The 14,229-nt window shown below is 54.1% G+C and overlaps 2 protein-coding genes across 16 annotated transcripts in view; both read right to left on the reverse strand.

Annotated features, from left to right (window-relative positions):
* Positions 1 to 5,906: 5,906 nt before the first annotated feature.
* MYO18A (myosin XVIIIA) overlaps positions 5,907 to 14,229 on the reverse strand; it is a 95,627-nt gene continuing 87,304 nt past the window's right edge. For 13 of the 15 annotated variants that reach the window (XM_079799057.1, XM_079799058.1, XM_079799046.1 and 10 more), the window contains one exon: positions 5,907 to 7,246. In XM_079799057.1, the coding sequence (XP_079655183.1) occupies positions 7,102 to 7,246 (145 nt within the window). In that variant the 3' untranslated portion in view covers positions 5,907 to 7,101. Of the gene's footprint in view, positions 7,247 to 13,260; positions 13,493 to 14,229 lie in introns of those variants that run through there. The other 2 variants (XM_079799054.1, XM_079799056.1) reach the window with 2 other exon arrangements.
* Positions 7,291 to 13,120, reverse strand: LOC307115694 (uncharacterized protein). Its single transcript, XM_079799059.1, has one exon. It carries the CDS (start codon positions 13,101 to 13,103, stop codon positions 11,763 to 11,765), a length of 1,341 nt encoding a protein of 446 aa, XP_079655185.1. The 5' UTR covers positions 13,104 to 13,120; the 3' UTR covers positions 7,291 to 11,762.

Genomic DNA, 14,229 nt, shown 5'->3' on the forward strand with positions numbered 1-14,229 from the left:
ATAGTCCGAGGTCCCTTCTACTCTTTCTCTGTTTTCACATGTACTTTTGTCATGTACGCGTTCCCTTAAGAACCCATTCACAGAGCTGTAAGACTGCCTCGCTTTCTAGTTGGTTCTCTAGGCTTATTGTGCCAGTTCCTGGGAGCAGAAGCTCCATTTCTACTATGACATCCTTCCCAGTGGCTCAGTATGTGATCCACTAGAAAGAACAGCCCCACAGATGAGCTCCAGGACCCCTGAAGGCAGGCCATGAGACCCGGGCCTCCAGTGCAGAACGTTCTGGGGCAGTGCCCTCACTAAGGTCACCCTCCCTTGCTTTCCAGAGGAAGATATTCCCGAGGGGGCCAGAAGCAGCCCTCAAGCAAGAATGCCAACCTGCTGCCCTAGCCGGTTTGGCTTAGTGGATAGAGCATCAGCCTGTAGACTGAAGGCTCCCAGGTTCGATTCCAGTCAAGGGCACATGCCTGGGTTGTGGGCTCAATCCCCAGTAGGGGGCGTGCAGGAGGCAGCCAATCAATGATTCTCTCTCATCATTGAAGTTTCTCTTTCTCTCTCTCTCCCCCACTCCCTTCCTCTCTGAAATCAGTAAAAATATATATTTTTTAAAAAAGAATGCCAACCTGCAACTGATGACAGTCTTTTGAGAAATATGACCCAGGAGGCCTATTTCACCTTAGACAATGTTATATTTGCCTGGTTACCGGCCATTGTTCTGTCCTTCAAAGACCTAATGTTTCTGAAACTATTGGCCGCATCTTCCCTATTCCAGGATTTTTTTTAAAAACCCCTTTCCCCTTTTTTGGTATTCTCTACTTTCAAATTCCTTAGCGTTCTCTCTTCCCCAAATCCATTTGCTTCTTTTCCTAATCTAGTCAGATCATAGATGGCACAAAACATATCAAAATTTATTAAAATGTGGAAACTCTTTGACTCTTAAGCCACCTCAAATATAATTTGCCTGAAGAGTGTCAAAACTTAATATCCTTTTTGAGGCTTTTGGGTAAAACTGTCATAGCTGACTTTTGATATCTAAAGCAAATTCCATCTGCACATTTAAGTATTCCCCTGGGAGATTTATGTCACTGACTTCAATCGCAAAGCACACATCCTTTCTGGAATCTCCCTTACGTGTATGACCCATTCCTGGGGCTTATACTACAAGCAGACTCCATTTCTCTGTGAAATTTCTTCTAAACAAATCTGGCATTCTTGTTAACTCCAAAATGGCTATTGCTCTGGAAATCACTCCGCCCAGATCCAATCTCAGAGGATGGTCTGGATTGTTCCTTTGTACTGTAATGGAATTAGAATGAGGTGAATATAGCTTAAAATATGCATTCCGGGCCACGTGGAACTGTTATTCATATTGTTGGCACAGTCTGCGTGAGGCACAAATGTGATAACGTGTGGGGGATGTTCTGAAATTGTTAAGGAGCAACACAAATGTGGGGCTGGCATTTCTCCCTAAAATTGCCAGGAAATGTTTCCTTCCTAAGGCCAGGCCTCGGTGGGTACCAGCTATTGGAGAGGAAGATCATGGCAGTGATTGTTGGCGCTCTCACCGCCCTCCTCATCCTCTGACAAGGCCAGAACAGCTCGAAGTCCCTGGCAATTGCTGGAACCAAGCTGAGGACCCTGAGAGGACAGGTGTTGTTTCCTCACCGGGATAAGGACACTTTATAGAGTTGTGACAAAAGTTAAGTGAGATTAGGTAGGCAAAGTGCGTAAGTACTGGGGACATTGTAAGTGCTCAACAAATGGGAATTACTATTGGCTTTTATCATCCTCTTCATCGCACGGATCACCACTGACAGGCCGGGAAGCCCCAGTCACTGCTCAGCCTCAGCTCCTGCCACAGACTCCCAGGAGCCCTTAAAAGAGCGGGAAACAGTATTGTCTTGTTGCTGAGCAAAGACATCTGTCCTCACATCTCTGGAATCCTTAAAGGGCAACGAGACTGGGTTTGGCCTGGTCAACTGGTTAAGAATCTTTAAAGGGGTGTGGTTTCCTGGAAGAGCGAGAAGAACCTGCAGGTGGGGACGGAGCAAGGGGCCCAGGTCATGCAAATAAGATGTGAATATGCTAACATACCTCGGTTTCCCAATCCATGGGAGGGCACCTGACTGCACTGGCTGTGCCCTCAAGTTAAAAGGCAAGGGCCGCCCTAACCGGTTTGGCTCAGTGGATAGAGTGTCGGCCTGCAGATTCAAGGGTCCCAGGTTCGATTCCGGTCAAGGGCATGTACCTTGGTTGCGGACACATACACAGTGGGTGTGCAGGAGGCAGCTGATCGATGTTTCTCTCTCATTGATGTTTCTAACTCTCTCTCTCTCTCCCTTCCTCTCTGTAAAAAATCAATTAAAAAAAAAAGGCAAGGGCCGTGAAGCCTGAAGCTGATGCAGAGGTGCAACCGGGCTTCTGGACCGAACCAAGCCCGAAAGACCTCGCGCTGGGAAAAGACGTGCCTCCCCCAGCACGGGGATCTCACTTAATGCCACAATCAGGGCCCCCGGTTCCTCACCGAGGGCGATGAAGGGTGGGGATGTTCTTGGCATTGAGGGGCTCCTTCAGAACTTAGGAGCCAAGAGGTTCTTGCCAGCAATATCACCTTGTTTTACAGATGGGGAAACTGAGGCCCAAGAGGTGAAGTCCCTCCTCCAAGGTCTCAGTGCTCAGGGCTTGGTAGAAGTGCTCGGTTGAGCAGGTATTTGTCTGTTTTGTTTTGTTTTCACCAAGGCACGAGGACCCCACTCTGTAGGTGAAAAAGCAACAATCCCAAAGGCGGCAAAACCTGGTACATTACCAAGCAAGCCCAGGACTGCCCACCAGGCTGGAGGGTTTAGGAAAGAACACTTCCTGGGGAAAGATGAAAGGAGTTGGGGTGGCCGCCAGGAGCAATAACAAGCAAGGACAAATGATCATAGACTGGTCTGGAGTGTGTTGCCATGTAAAGGTGACAAAGTATCCCAGCTTCCCCAGAACCCGCTCGGAGGAAATAAAAGGGGAACAGGAAGGATTAGGGTTAGATTTAAGGCAGCACTTTCTCCCAGGGATGATAATGGGGCCCTTTATTCAGTGACCAAGGAAGGATGTGGATTCACCCGACTTCCTCCCACTTCTGAGGCCACTGGGAATCCATCTAGCCTCCAGTCCCGCTCGGGCCTGCTTGGAGGACAGGAATGACAGTTGACTTCGTAAAGTCCCCACCATTCAGGTAGGAGATCCTTTTCCTGGATCGGCCTCCTGGGGTCTCTGCTGAGGGTGAGGACATGCTGGCTCCAGAGCCCTGGGGGGAGAAGCAGCAGTCATGGCATCTCTTGCAACACACTCCCTGCCAAATTGATTCAAATTGGCTTGGATATGAACATATGATTAAAGGAGCGGCGTGATTCATTTATCAGGAGAGATTAAAGAGCAGCATCTGCGCAGCCTAGCTGGGGGACAATTAAGGAGCAAATCGCTAAGTGTCTGTGCCACCAGGCATAGGGGCGGGGCATGGGGGGGAAGGACAACTGGTATAATTTGCCAAGAGGACACAGGACAAAAGGAGGCAGTTGGGGGGTGGGGGAGGGTCACTTCGTGCCCTTGTTGTCTCTGTGCACCATGGGGAGCCTCACAGGGCTTTGGTCCTCGCCCAATGCCTCTTGTCCAAGAGTCAGAGCGATCCTGAGGGGCTGAGATTAGACAGGAGGATCTACTGAGGTGGCTTTGAACTTGGCACAGGGACAGATTTGCTGTCAGTTTATGGGAATCACAACTTAGGGACCAGAGCTACTTCGAGGTACAGGTGAGGGTAGGAGCTTACAGGGTGCTGAAGGCGCATCCAAAATGAAGCAGGGCCTTGATGATCCTGCAGGCCCCTGGGCTCCCCTGGGGAACTAGTGCTGAGGGGACCACCTCCTTCCCAGCCTGGAGCCCAGCACCCTGGCCAAGAAGCTTTGCTAGGGCTTGGAGAAGCATTGGTCATATGCTTCCTACCACGTCTCTATCCTTGCCTCAGAGCCTTTGCTCAAGTTCTTTCTTCTCTGCATACCTCTCCCAGCAATATCTACCTGTGGAAATGCTATTCTTGCTTCCTACCCCAGCTCAAATACCACCTCCTTTTACTTTTTAAAATATATTTTTATGGATTTCAGAGAGGAAGGGAGAGGGAGATATAAAGATCAATGGTGAGAAAGAATCATTGATCATCTTCCCCCTGCACACCCCACACTGGGGATTGAGTCGGCAACCCGGGCACGTGCCCTGACCGGGAATGGAACCGTGACCTCCAGGTTCATAGGTAGATGTTCAACCACTGAGCCACGCCAGCTGGGCAAATACCACCTCCTTTTAGAAACCTTCCTAATCCTCCCCCCTCCTCAGTGAGTGTCTCTGCTCATAATATGCCCAAAGCAACTCTTTTGTCCTATTCCATCTCATGTAATTATGTTCACGTGGGTCTGCCCGAGCCCTAACTCACGAGCCCCTGGAGGACAAACACTATGACTTGCTCCTCTCTACTCACCAAACGCTTGCACGTATTGGTAAGTGCAGTACATCCTAGTATTTTGTGTCTGACTTCTCAGTTAAAATATCTGCTTTATGAAAGAAAGGACCTCATTCATCCCCACACTTAGAACAGTGCCTAGACCACAGCAAGCAGTTATAAAATATTTGTTGAGTGGATGGATAATATAATTGACTGTTGAGCCAATTAATAAATGAATAATGTAAATTTTCTGACTTGAACGAAGCCCTCTGTCCCAGGCCAGGCTATTGGAGATTGATGCTGGACTTCCCAGTTAACCAGAGACCCGGGTCCGTGTGTGAACAGAATTGGGATCTTGTCTGTAGGTGGCAGGGACTTTTGTCATACTAGTTCCTGAAAACAGAAAACGCACCAAGGTCTATGCAAACAGGAGTAAAAGATGTGATGGAACTGAACATGAGGAACCAGTAGTTTAAGAAAAAAGGATATAAAAATAACTTTACTTGTACTACCTTCTCTATTCAACCTTGGGGGAAAGTGTAGAGAGGCAGTCTCAAGTTTAAGATGGATCCATTTTACACTTCTCTCCCACTCATGTTGGGGGAGACCTTTCTCCCCACTTCTCTTTCTTGACCCTTTCTAGGTAGCTGATGTCACCGGAACCTCAGCATTAGAGAGAGCTGTCTGATATTCTTTCCTGCCTACCTGTCCAGACCAGGGGAGCCAGATCAACCAGCTGTACAAACATGTCATAGGTGTAGGGATTATAACCGGTCACATTACAGAAGGTAGAGGATTATAACCGGTCACATTACAGAAGGTATAAAAGGAGGAGGCTTATAAGTGGTCACATTACAGAAGGTAGAGGAGGAGGAGTAATCCATTTGCTTCTAGTCCTTCTGCATGAACTGCTTCTTGGCTTCAGTGAGGAGACCAAGTGTCAACTGGGCAGGAAGGCAGAGAAGCCGGGAGCCCCAGCCTGCTCCAACTGCCCTGTGGTCCATGGGGCTGGACAGAGTTCTGTCAAGTTTTGATCAAAAAGTCATCTTTGGAATGACTAAAATTAAACTTTAAAAATTCTAATACGAAGGGCTTGTATTCCTTAACAACAACAAAAAGTTAGAGCAGGCAGGATCTCTGTAATTGGTGAGACTTCACAGAGGGACCTCAACGTTTCCAAGTAGAGGCCAGGGGAAGATGAGGCCTGGTAGCTGTGCCAACCTCAATTACAATCCACAGGCTCTTCAAATGAAAAGTGGGGCTTGCATCTCCTTTGACCGATCCTCTCATCTCACTGCCTTGCCTGCCCCAAACGACCTGCCAAAGCTCTCCGAGTGGCTCTGGTCTGAATGGTCTGATGTGGGAGATCCCCCCAGGTCCCCACCAGAATCTTGACTCTGCTACCCTATGGAACAGGCAGAAACATGGGCAGAGCCAGGAGGAAAAGGACGTTTATTTCCATACATCAGGTCATCAGGGAAGAGAGAGCACAGCCCAATGAATACAAACCAATTGCAGGAGAGGCGAGGGGACAGCAGATGGCAGCGGCGCCAGGCACTGCCCTTGGGCCCCCAAGTTTGACGATGCTGGAGGGATGACCTTTAGGGTCGGGGCTGGGGCTGTCAGGCCACATGTTGTCAAGTCTAGGATAAGTGTTTGTGTGTCGGGGGTGTGGGGGGGACAGGGTAATTGGAAGAAGAAAAATGACTTAGGCTCAGGACACAGGGTGAGGACCCGTGTCTAATACATATCAGGACTGACCAAAACTTGCAGCTTTAGTTTTTCTGATCACAAGTCCTCAACCCAAGGCCTTCCCTCTCAAGTTGAGCTTATGGCCCAGGCAACTTGGACAGAGCGGGAGGGAGACAGTGCTTGGTTAAGCCCCAAACTGGCGTAGGTGGAATGGGTTTACTTTTAAATAGGTCACTGTACTTAACACACTGACGAGCTGACGAGGAGGAGGGGCTGGATGTTCCGGATGGTACATACGCACCCCTGTCTATGTAGGTTTGCTCAGTCCAAACCCAGAAGCACCTGGAAGCTCTGCTTAGCCATCTCTCCAGCTGCACAGAGAAAGGGCTGCTCTCCGAAGTGAACACGGAGACGGAATTCCCTAGTCGTCCTGGGGCCCCAGCTGCCACTCTCAGGGATGCAGCTGTGATGGAGAGGTTGGGTATTTAAATTAAAAAGTAAAAAGACAGCAGGCACTGAGAAGGGAAAGCCCTCACCCCAAGCCAGGGGGAAGGAATTGCTGTTCCAGCCCCCAACTCCGCCCCATGGACCCAGCAACCGAGAAGGTCCCAGTAGGCGAGCTGTCCACCGTCCCTGAGCAGAGGGCTGAGATGGAGGTCAACTTGCTGGCTCCATGCAGTGCTAAGCCACCTGCCACTGCCCACAGTGGCCCAAGGTCGAAGCCAAGCGTGTGGCATGTTGGAGGCGGAAGGAGCAAAAAGTTCTCTTATCAGAAACTCCTCCTCCCCCACCTCTTCCATGTGGAGACATCAGACCCCACAGCCTGACCCCAGAGGGTCAGGTGTGTCTCCTGCCGATCAGCAGTCGGGTGGGGAGACCTGTGCCCCGCTCTTTCCTGGGAGAGGCGCCGTGGCGGCAGCAGCCCATGGGGTGGGAGGCTACGCGTCGGTCTCCGTTGGCTTGGCCTCTGTGTCGCTGTCACTCGGGTAGCTGTGGGAGTGTCGGGGCCTGGAGGTGCTGTCAACAGGGTCGTGCTCTTCATCTGACCGGTCAGGGGCAAGGGACTTCCAGTAGCTGGTGGGGCTGCAGGGAGAGAGGAATGAGGTCACAGAGGAATGATATTCCTAATCTTCAGCACCACAGCCTTTAGTCCTGGGGAGACCCCCCCAAAGCTGTCATAGCCCTCCCTAAAAGCCACACATTGAGAAGTAAAAACCTTCCCTGGCTTCCCCAGAAGATCTTCAGAGTAGTAAGAGAAAGGAGCACATGGCTTGACTCTGAAAACTTGGAAAACTCCAATGAGAGCGATGCTGTAGAGCAGTGGGTCAGAGAACTTGAGTGCATAAGAATCAGCTGCCGACTCCTGGGCCCTCCCCTGAGAAATTCTGATTCGCTAGCCCTTGGGTGGGACCCAGGAATTCTGCATTTTCAACTCCCTTTCCAGAAGATTCTGGTGCAGGCAGTCCATGGACCACACTGATGTGGAGACTAAAGGTCTGGTGATCACATGACTACAGCTTGTCTCAGGTAAAGTTATTCCTGAAGAGATTCCAAGAAGGAGGGCCTTTACCCACTGAATACTCCCAGATCCGAACCCTTTCTCCTGATCAGGTTTTCCTAAGGCCCGTGAGAATGTCTGCCCTTGACCATGGCATCATCGACCGACCATAAGGAATGGAGACTCAGGATGTAGGAGCTGGCAAGACCTCTGTTTCAGGGTGGCATAGATGCCCCTTTCTTGGTACCATAACCCAACCCCATAGGGCTCTCATCAGGCCACTGAGAGCCTCCACCTATATCCGCCCCCACCAAGATGCTGAGCAGCATCACCCCTAATGGAGCAGGCTCATGGCATCAAGCAAGGATGGAGCCTCATCTTCCAGGTCCAGTATCCTTTTCTTTTCTTTCTTTCCCAAAGCCTTCCCCTGCCCCACCCCCCTACCTCCACTGCCTCTGCCAGTTCAAGGGCACTATGATTTCAACCTTCTTGGAGAAAATGCAGCTCAGCGTGGCTTCACCCCTACCAGTGCCCTGCACCCAGCGGGTCCCTGCCCAGTGCTGCCAGGGACACAGCCCTGCTTCCAGGTCCTGGAGAGCTTCCCCTGGGCTGAACAGGACTTCCGTGATCTCTCTGCCTACGACTCTCAGAATCTGAGGAGGGGCCTGGTTTACCAGTCCTTTCAAAGTTCTATCCCCAAGCCAAAGGAGCAAGCAGCAGCTCTGCGTGGATGAACTGCATTCTGCGGCGAAGAAAGGATTTGGCCACGGAGGACATCCTGTATGTGAAACACTCTCCTGGGCGCTCTGGATATGCTATGTTATCGTCACAATAACCCCTGCAATGCCACGAGGAAGCTGGTTCAAAGAGATGGAGCATCTTGCCCAAGGTCACATAGCCAGTGTGTGAATTTCAGCCTGGGACTCCTAGACCTCAAAGCCTTGCCACTAGATTGGGTGACCCGAGGAGAAAACACGACCAAACCGGACTTCTCCCGCTGGCCCGGGTGAGAGCCCGGGGTGTGTGTAAAGCCAGGACGCTCTCTTGCTCTCTCTCTATCCCTCCCTGGGGAGAAGGAACAGCCTGATAAAATACATGTTCAATTATGCAAAGTGGTTCAGGAATGGGGCAGTCTGCTTAATAGTTATCGTATTTCTCATGAATGAATTACCATTTTTAACGGAATCACAATAGCACAAAACACATTTAATACAAGCTAGCCTGAACACAAATGAGTCTTACTTTGATGGGCCAAAGGCACTTAAGGACTCTGGGGTGTCTCAGGGACAAAATTATAAAGGCCAATGATGACTACGCAATGTAGAAAAAAAACTGGGGTTATTTTAGCTTTTGGGTTGTTTGAATTCTAAATTAGTGGGTTTTATTTTAATTTTTTTAAAGACACAATTTCTGGGCATCCAATGCTAAGGTCTGCTGCTCGGCAAGGGAAGGACTGGCTTTGTGAAAGGGTGACAGAGGTGGGCAGAGGTGGGGGCGAGGCAGATACCAGGGCTGACATCCGGATGCTAACTGGGTGCTGCTGGAGAGCCTGGGGTGCTCCTTTCCACTCTCACCTCTTCTCAGAGGGGGCTGCAGCCCCCACCCCCACATTGCAGTGCGGGCCAGGCAGGCCCCTGGCAAAATGACAGCCAGGTTTCAACACTGTTCCATCCGATTGCTGGCCTGGGGGGGGGGGGGGGGGGGGGGGAGGGGCGGGGTGTAACTCCATGCCTCTCTTCCCTGCTCTGTGGAGCCACAAGACCCCCTGGCTCCTACCCTGGGTGCTCTTTAGCCAGTCTCCTCCGTGGCTTATACGGCCACAGCTGTCAGAGAGCCTACAGCAGGCAGCCAGCCCCCTCCTCAGGGCAAGAGTCAGGGCTGGCAATTTGAACATTTTAACCAAATTGTTTAAAAAGCTTTCCTCCTCACAAGCCACTGTCTCCTGCTCAACGCTGTCACAAACAATTTGGTACATAAGCTAATTCCTGCTGGGCGAGCCCGGGGTGGCAGCCTCCTCCCCTTGCCTTCGCTACGACGCGATGCATTCGTGTTCTGAATTCTCGCTGGTCCCCATCGCCAGATGGGAAGCTAAGCCACCACTCTGCCTCCGCCCCCGACTCTTGGCAGTTTATCCACCCAAAGCCAGGACATGCTGAGTCCAACTAGGTCCTCCCTCGCCTGGCCCTTGCCTCGCCGGCTCTGTATTGGTTGGCTGGCTGATGGCTTGGTGCCCGCTCTCCCCGCAGTGAATACAATCCTCCACGGAGGTGGTGGTGTGTAGGGTTTCAGAACTACTCCTGTTTTCCTGGTGGAGAAGAGGAACTGCGCTGTGGCTGGGGGAAGAAACAGGCTTTCTGTGTTTTTGTTCTTGTTGGTGGTGGAGTCAAGGGTGACGATGGGCTGAGAGCACCCGCTGGAGTCTGAAATCCACACTGTTGGTCAGTGTGGGATGGCCTCCCTCTGCAGGTGCAGTGCTCAGAGGGGCCTGGCCCGCTCTGCTTTCCGCACCTCCCTCCGCGGCCCATCAGCTGCCTTCCTGTGCTGGGGCAGCAGGCGCCCCCGGGGCGGCTGAGGTGGCAGACATAGTATGACTCCTGTCCTTCCTCACTATGGAGCTGTCATGCTCCCCAGTGCAACTGAGACACTTCCCGCTCTTCCCAGAGCACCTACAACCCCCTGCCACCTGGGGGAAGCGACCGAGCAGTGCTGAGCCCAAGGGCTTGGTTTCAGAGCAGCCCAGGGCCCAAGGAGTCTGAGTTGGCCATGAGCCTGGTTGGGTTCAAGTTCCATCTTCCCCATCCCATCCCATCCCCCCCGATCCCATCCCGTCACCCATCTCCAAACAGCTTTGGGTACCATTCACGTCCACTTGCTCCATTCCTTAAAACCAAACTTGGTCCCTTCGGTATGAAAGGGGCAAAGCCAGGGTACTTGTCAGCTGCTCCACTGCACAAGCCCACACGCATGCGACAGGTATGTGTTAGTTCATGCATCCAGGAAACACACGCCCGTGCCTCAGGGGGCTGCGCTCTGGGGCCAGACCTCCTGGGAAGCAGCAAGCTTGCCCCGGGAGGGAGCCATGCCGGAACCAGCTTCACACAGGCAGGGCGATCCAAATGTCACCACCCGCCAGGGGAACGGGCAACAATGGGATTCCAATGAGTCAGTCTCTGCCTTCCTTCCGAGGTGGGGGTGTGGGCAGAGAGGGCCTGACTGCTAGCTCTCCCTCCCCACGGGGAGAAGACAGGGGAGGCAGGAAAGCCGGGAGGGGGCTGTCACTCAGCAGCTGCTAATTTCTATTCATTGAAACTTCACAAGATGAGCGGAGATCAGGTGACGCCCATGCGTGGGCTTCAGGTGGGAGGGGTGGGGAGAGAGTCAGGCATCGCCGGGTCTGCTGCAGGGTGCAGAACTATGGGGGTGGGAGTGCACCTTGCACTCCTTGGCTTGAGATCCATGCCAGGGAGGTAGGTGGCATTGCAGGGCAGGGGATAGCTGAGCAAAAAGCCCCATGAGAGCTGGTGGCCACTAATGCACCAATCCATACCAGGGGGTAAGCCAGGGTGGGCCTAGCCTGCAGGGGCCACAGACGAGAGCTCCCATAGGTGTGCTGCCAGGTAAACACGTGGCCCGTGTGCTCTGCCTCGGGCTGTACGGAGGAGTGAGGACAAGCTGAAGAGCCTCCATTCAGATCCTGGCAATATCACTTCCTGGCTGCGTGACCTTGGCAAGTGACTCAACTTCCCTGAGCCCCAGCTCCCTCTCCTAGAAACTGGGGCTAATCAGACCTTTACTATGGGGTCAGTGTGAGGATTAAGTGAATACAAGGTGCAAGGCATCTAGGAGGGTGCCTGGCCCAGGGGAGGACACGGTAAGTGGGAGCTGTGATGGACATCATCGGCACGTTCAGCTGACTGGGCTCAGGGCTCCGAATGACTAACCAGCTGAGCTGGCCTCTGCTCTCTGGGTAGCCAGGAGGCTCTCTGAGGCCAGGCCTGCCCGAGGGGAACGCAGGAGGGCCTAGGCGGTGGCGGGAGCACGTTAGTTCACACCGAGTGGCACACGCCATGCTGCACTCCACGCCAGGTGCCACCTACTGCACTAGTCGCTCTCGGGCCGGTACAGGTACCGCATCATCAGGCTGTCCACCTCTTTCTTACGCTTCTTCTCCTCCTTCCGCGACGGCGGGTGCGCCTGCCCAGCCTCCTCCTTTTCCACGGCTGGTCCCTTCTTCACGCTGGAGCGGCTGTGGCCTGAGACCGTAGAGCCACTGGATGATGAGGACTCCGACTCCGACTCCGACTCCGACTCCGTTCTCTTTCTCCTCGATTTGGACTTCTTCTTGCTCTTTCGAGAGCGCCCCTTCTTCCGCCGCCGGTGCTCTGAGGAATCCTCGGAGCTGGAGCTGGAGCTGGAGCTGCTCCTTCTCTTGCGCCGGCTCTTGCTCCGGCTCTTGCGGCTGCTGCGGGACCGGGACCGAGAGACATCGGCCGCAGAGGCCGAGCGGCGGATGCTGGTGCCCCGCTCGGGGGCCTCCAGTTGGGCGCTCCGGGCGCTCTGGATGCTCTTCCGGTCGTCCTCGGAGTCGGGCTCCAGGCTGGTCCGCTGGAACGGGACGGGTTTGTAGCTCAACACCTCATTGATGGCGGCCTCCAGGTCTGGGTCCAGGTAGGAGTGCCGGCTGACGGGGCGGATGCCGGAGCCCAGAGGCTCCTCGGTGGCGGAGGCTGAGATGCGTGGCTGCGGCGGCACCGACAGGCTGCGGGCCAGCGCCGGGTGGCTGTACTGGGAGTGCGCCTCGCTCAGGGCCACGCTGGCCCCGTCATCCCACTCGTCCAGGCAGCCCCGGCCCAGGGACCGGCGGGAGTCGGGGCTTTCCCGGCCGAGGCCCGAGGCCCGGCTCAAGGAAGGGCTGAGGGTCCTGGACAGGCTGTCCAGCCGGGAGGTGCTGCGGCGGGAGCTGGGGGAGCCCGACAGGGAGATGCTCATGGAGGAGCGGGCCCCGTCTTCGCCCGAGCCGCCCCGTGTGGCTGAGGAGGCCCGGCTGACAGGGGCAGAGACGGTCGAGGCCCCGTCAAAGTCCGAGCCCCACCGCTTCTCCAGCCCCCGGCTGGCCCGGCTCCCGATCTCGGAGAAGATGGAGCCACGCTCATCTGGCTCCTCGGACTTCCTGCCCGGGCCTGGTTCCACCCTGGGGCTCGGGCGGGCCTTCCGCGGGGGCCTCTCGGGGGAGGCGGCTCGCTCGCTCAGGGTGGTGAAGAGCGACTCTGCATCCCCAGTGCCCCCGATGGAGTCCTTCAGGGTGAGCCTCTTCCGGTAGCTCAGGGAGCTCAGCGCAGAGGCCGGCCTCTCCTCCACCCCCTTGCCCTCCTTGCCCTCCTTCCCGAGGGCGCAGAGGGCCGTTCTGAGGGAGGAGGTGCGACCGGGGAAGAGAGAACCCATAGTGGATTAAGGGCACAAAGAGAGAGAGAGAGAGAGAGAGAGAGAGAGAGAGAGAGAGAGAGAGAGAGAGAGAGAGAGAAACAAGCATTAAACCTAGAGAATACAGACACAGGAGGAGGGAGGAGGAAGGAGGAGGAGAGAAATCGGCAGCAGCCCTGGCAAAGTGGCGGTGAGAGCGTCGGAGGAAATGAAGCAAAATAATTTGCGTCAGTGAAAATAGCTTCATGGAGAATGTCATGTAAATTAGACTATTGTTCTATTTCATCACTTTTCCCCCTCTAAAACGTTTAGTTCAATTTATTTCATTGTCAACTACCTGGAGCCTCGTGCCACGCCGTGGTGAATGGCAGTGGGGCGGGGAAGGCAGCGTTATCTGCAATAACAAAATGCTGTTCGGCCGAATAAATTAAATCAATTAGAGGGGGCCACGGGGTGCTTGGGGTGAGGGGCTGGGCTTGGGAAGGGGGCCTCAGGAGAGCTGGAGGAGAAGAGGGATTCCTTTTTCTGCCCAGCCCACCTGCTGTCCTGGAAGGGGGTGGGAGGAGCTGGCTCTGCGTTGGGGAGGAGGGGGGAAGTGGGCACAGGCAGGGTGGGAGCAGAGGACGGCTCTCCCTACTGCCATGCCGGCTGGCCGGTGAGGGATGGGGAAGGCAGACCCCTGGATACCAGAAGTAGCTGTCTGATCAGGAGGCTGTGAATGGGCTAGAAAATAGGGGAGCAAGCCTACCTGCCCCCCACCATGGGTGTGAACAGAAGCATGGGGGGCGGGGGGGGGCAGTGAAAAGGTTAGAGGAAGGAGAGAATGCACAGAGAAAGAGGGCCCTGTGTCTGTAGCTGTGACAGGGGAGGCCGAACCAGTGCCTCTGCCGCAGCTGCTCCTGTTAAGATCTCCAACGGCCCAAACATCAGGCAGTTCCATCAACATTCGTTGGAAGAGTAAGTGGGGGTGAAGTTAAACCTCCACCAAACCACAGCCCTGAGCCCCGTAGGGAAGTACGACCGGGGGTAATAAGGGCACCACAGACTCTGACTACGGAGAAACCGAGCCTCCTGTGCTCATTGCACATGTGGGGGGCACCGGGGCCCCTCGCCCTCATGCCACGCCACAGACGCAGGTGGCGTGAGG

Source organism: Cnephaeus nilssonii (genome assembly GCF_951640355.1).
Source record: "Cnephaeus nilssonii genome assembly, chromosome: 19".
NCBI lineage: Eukaryota > Metazoa > Chordata > Mammalia > Chiroptera > Vespertilionidae > Cnephaeus > Cnephaeus nilssonii.

What these genes read in the sequence shown, in the direction of transcription:
- LOC307115694 (XM_079799059.1), bottom strand. Translation starts at nt 13,103, where the DNA reads ATGGGTTCTCTCTTCCCCGGTCGCACCTCCTCCCTCAGAACGGCCCTC.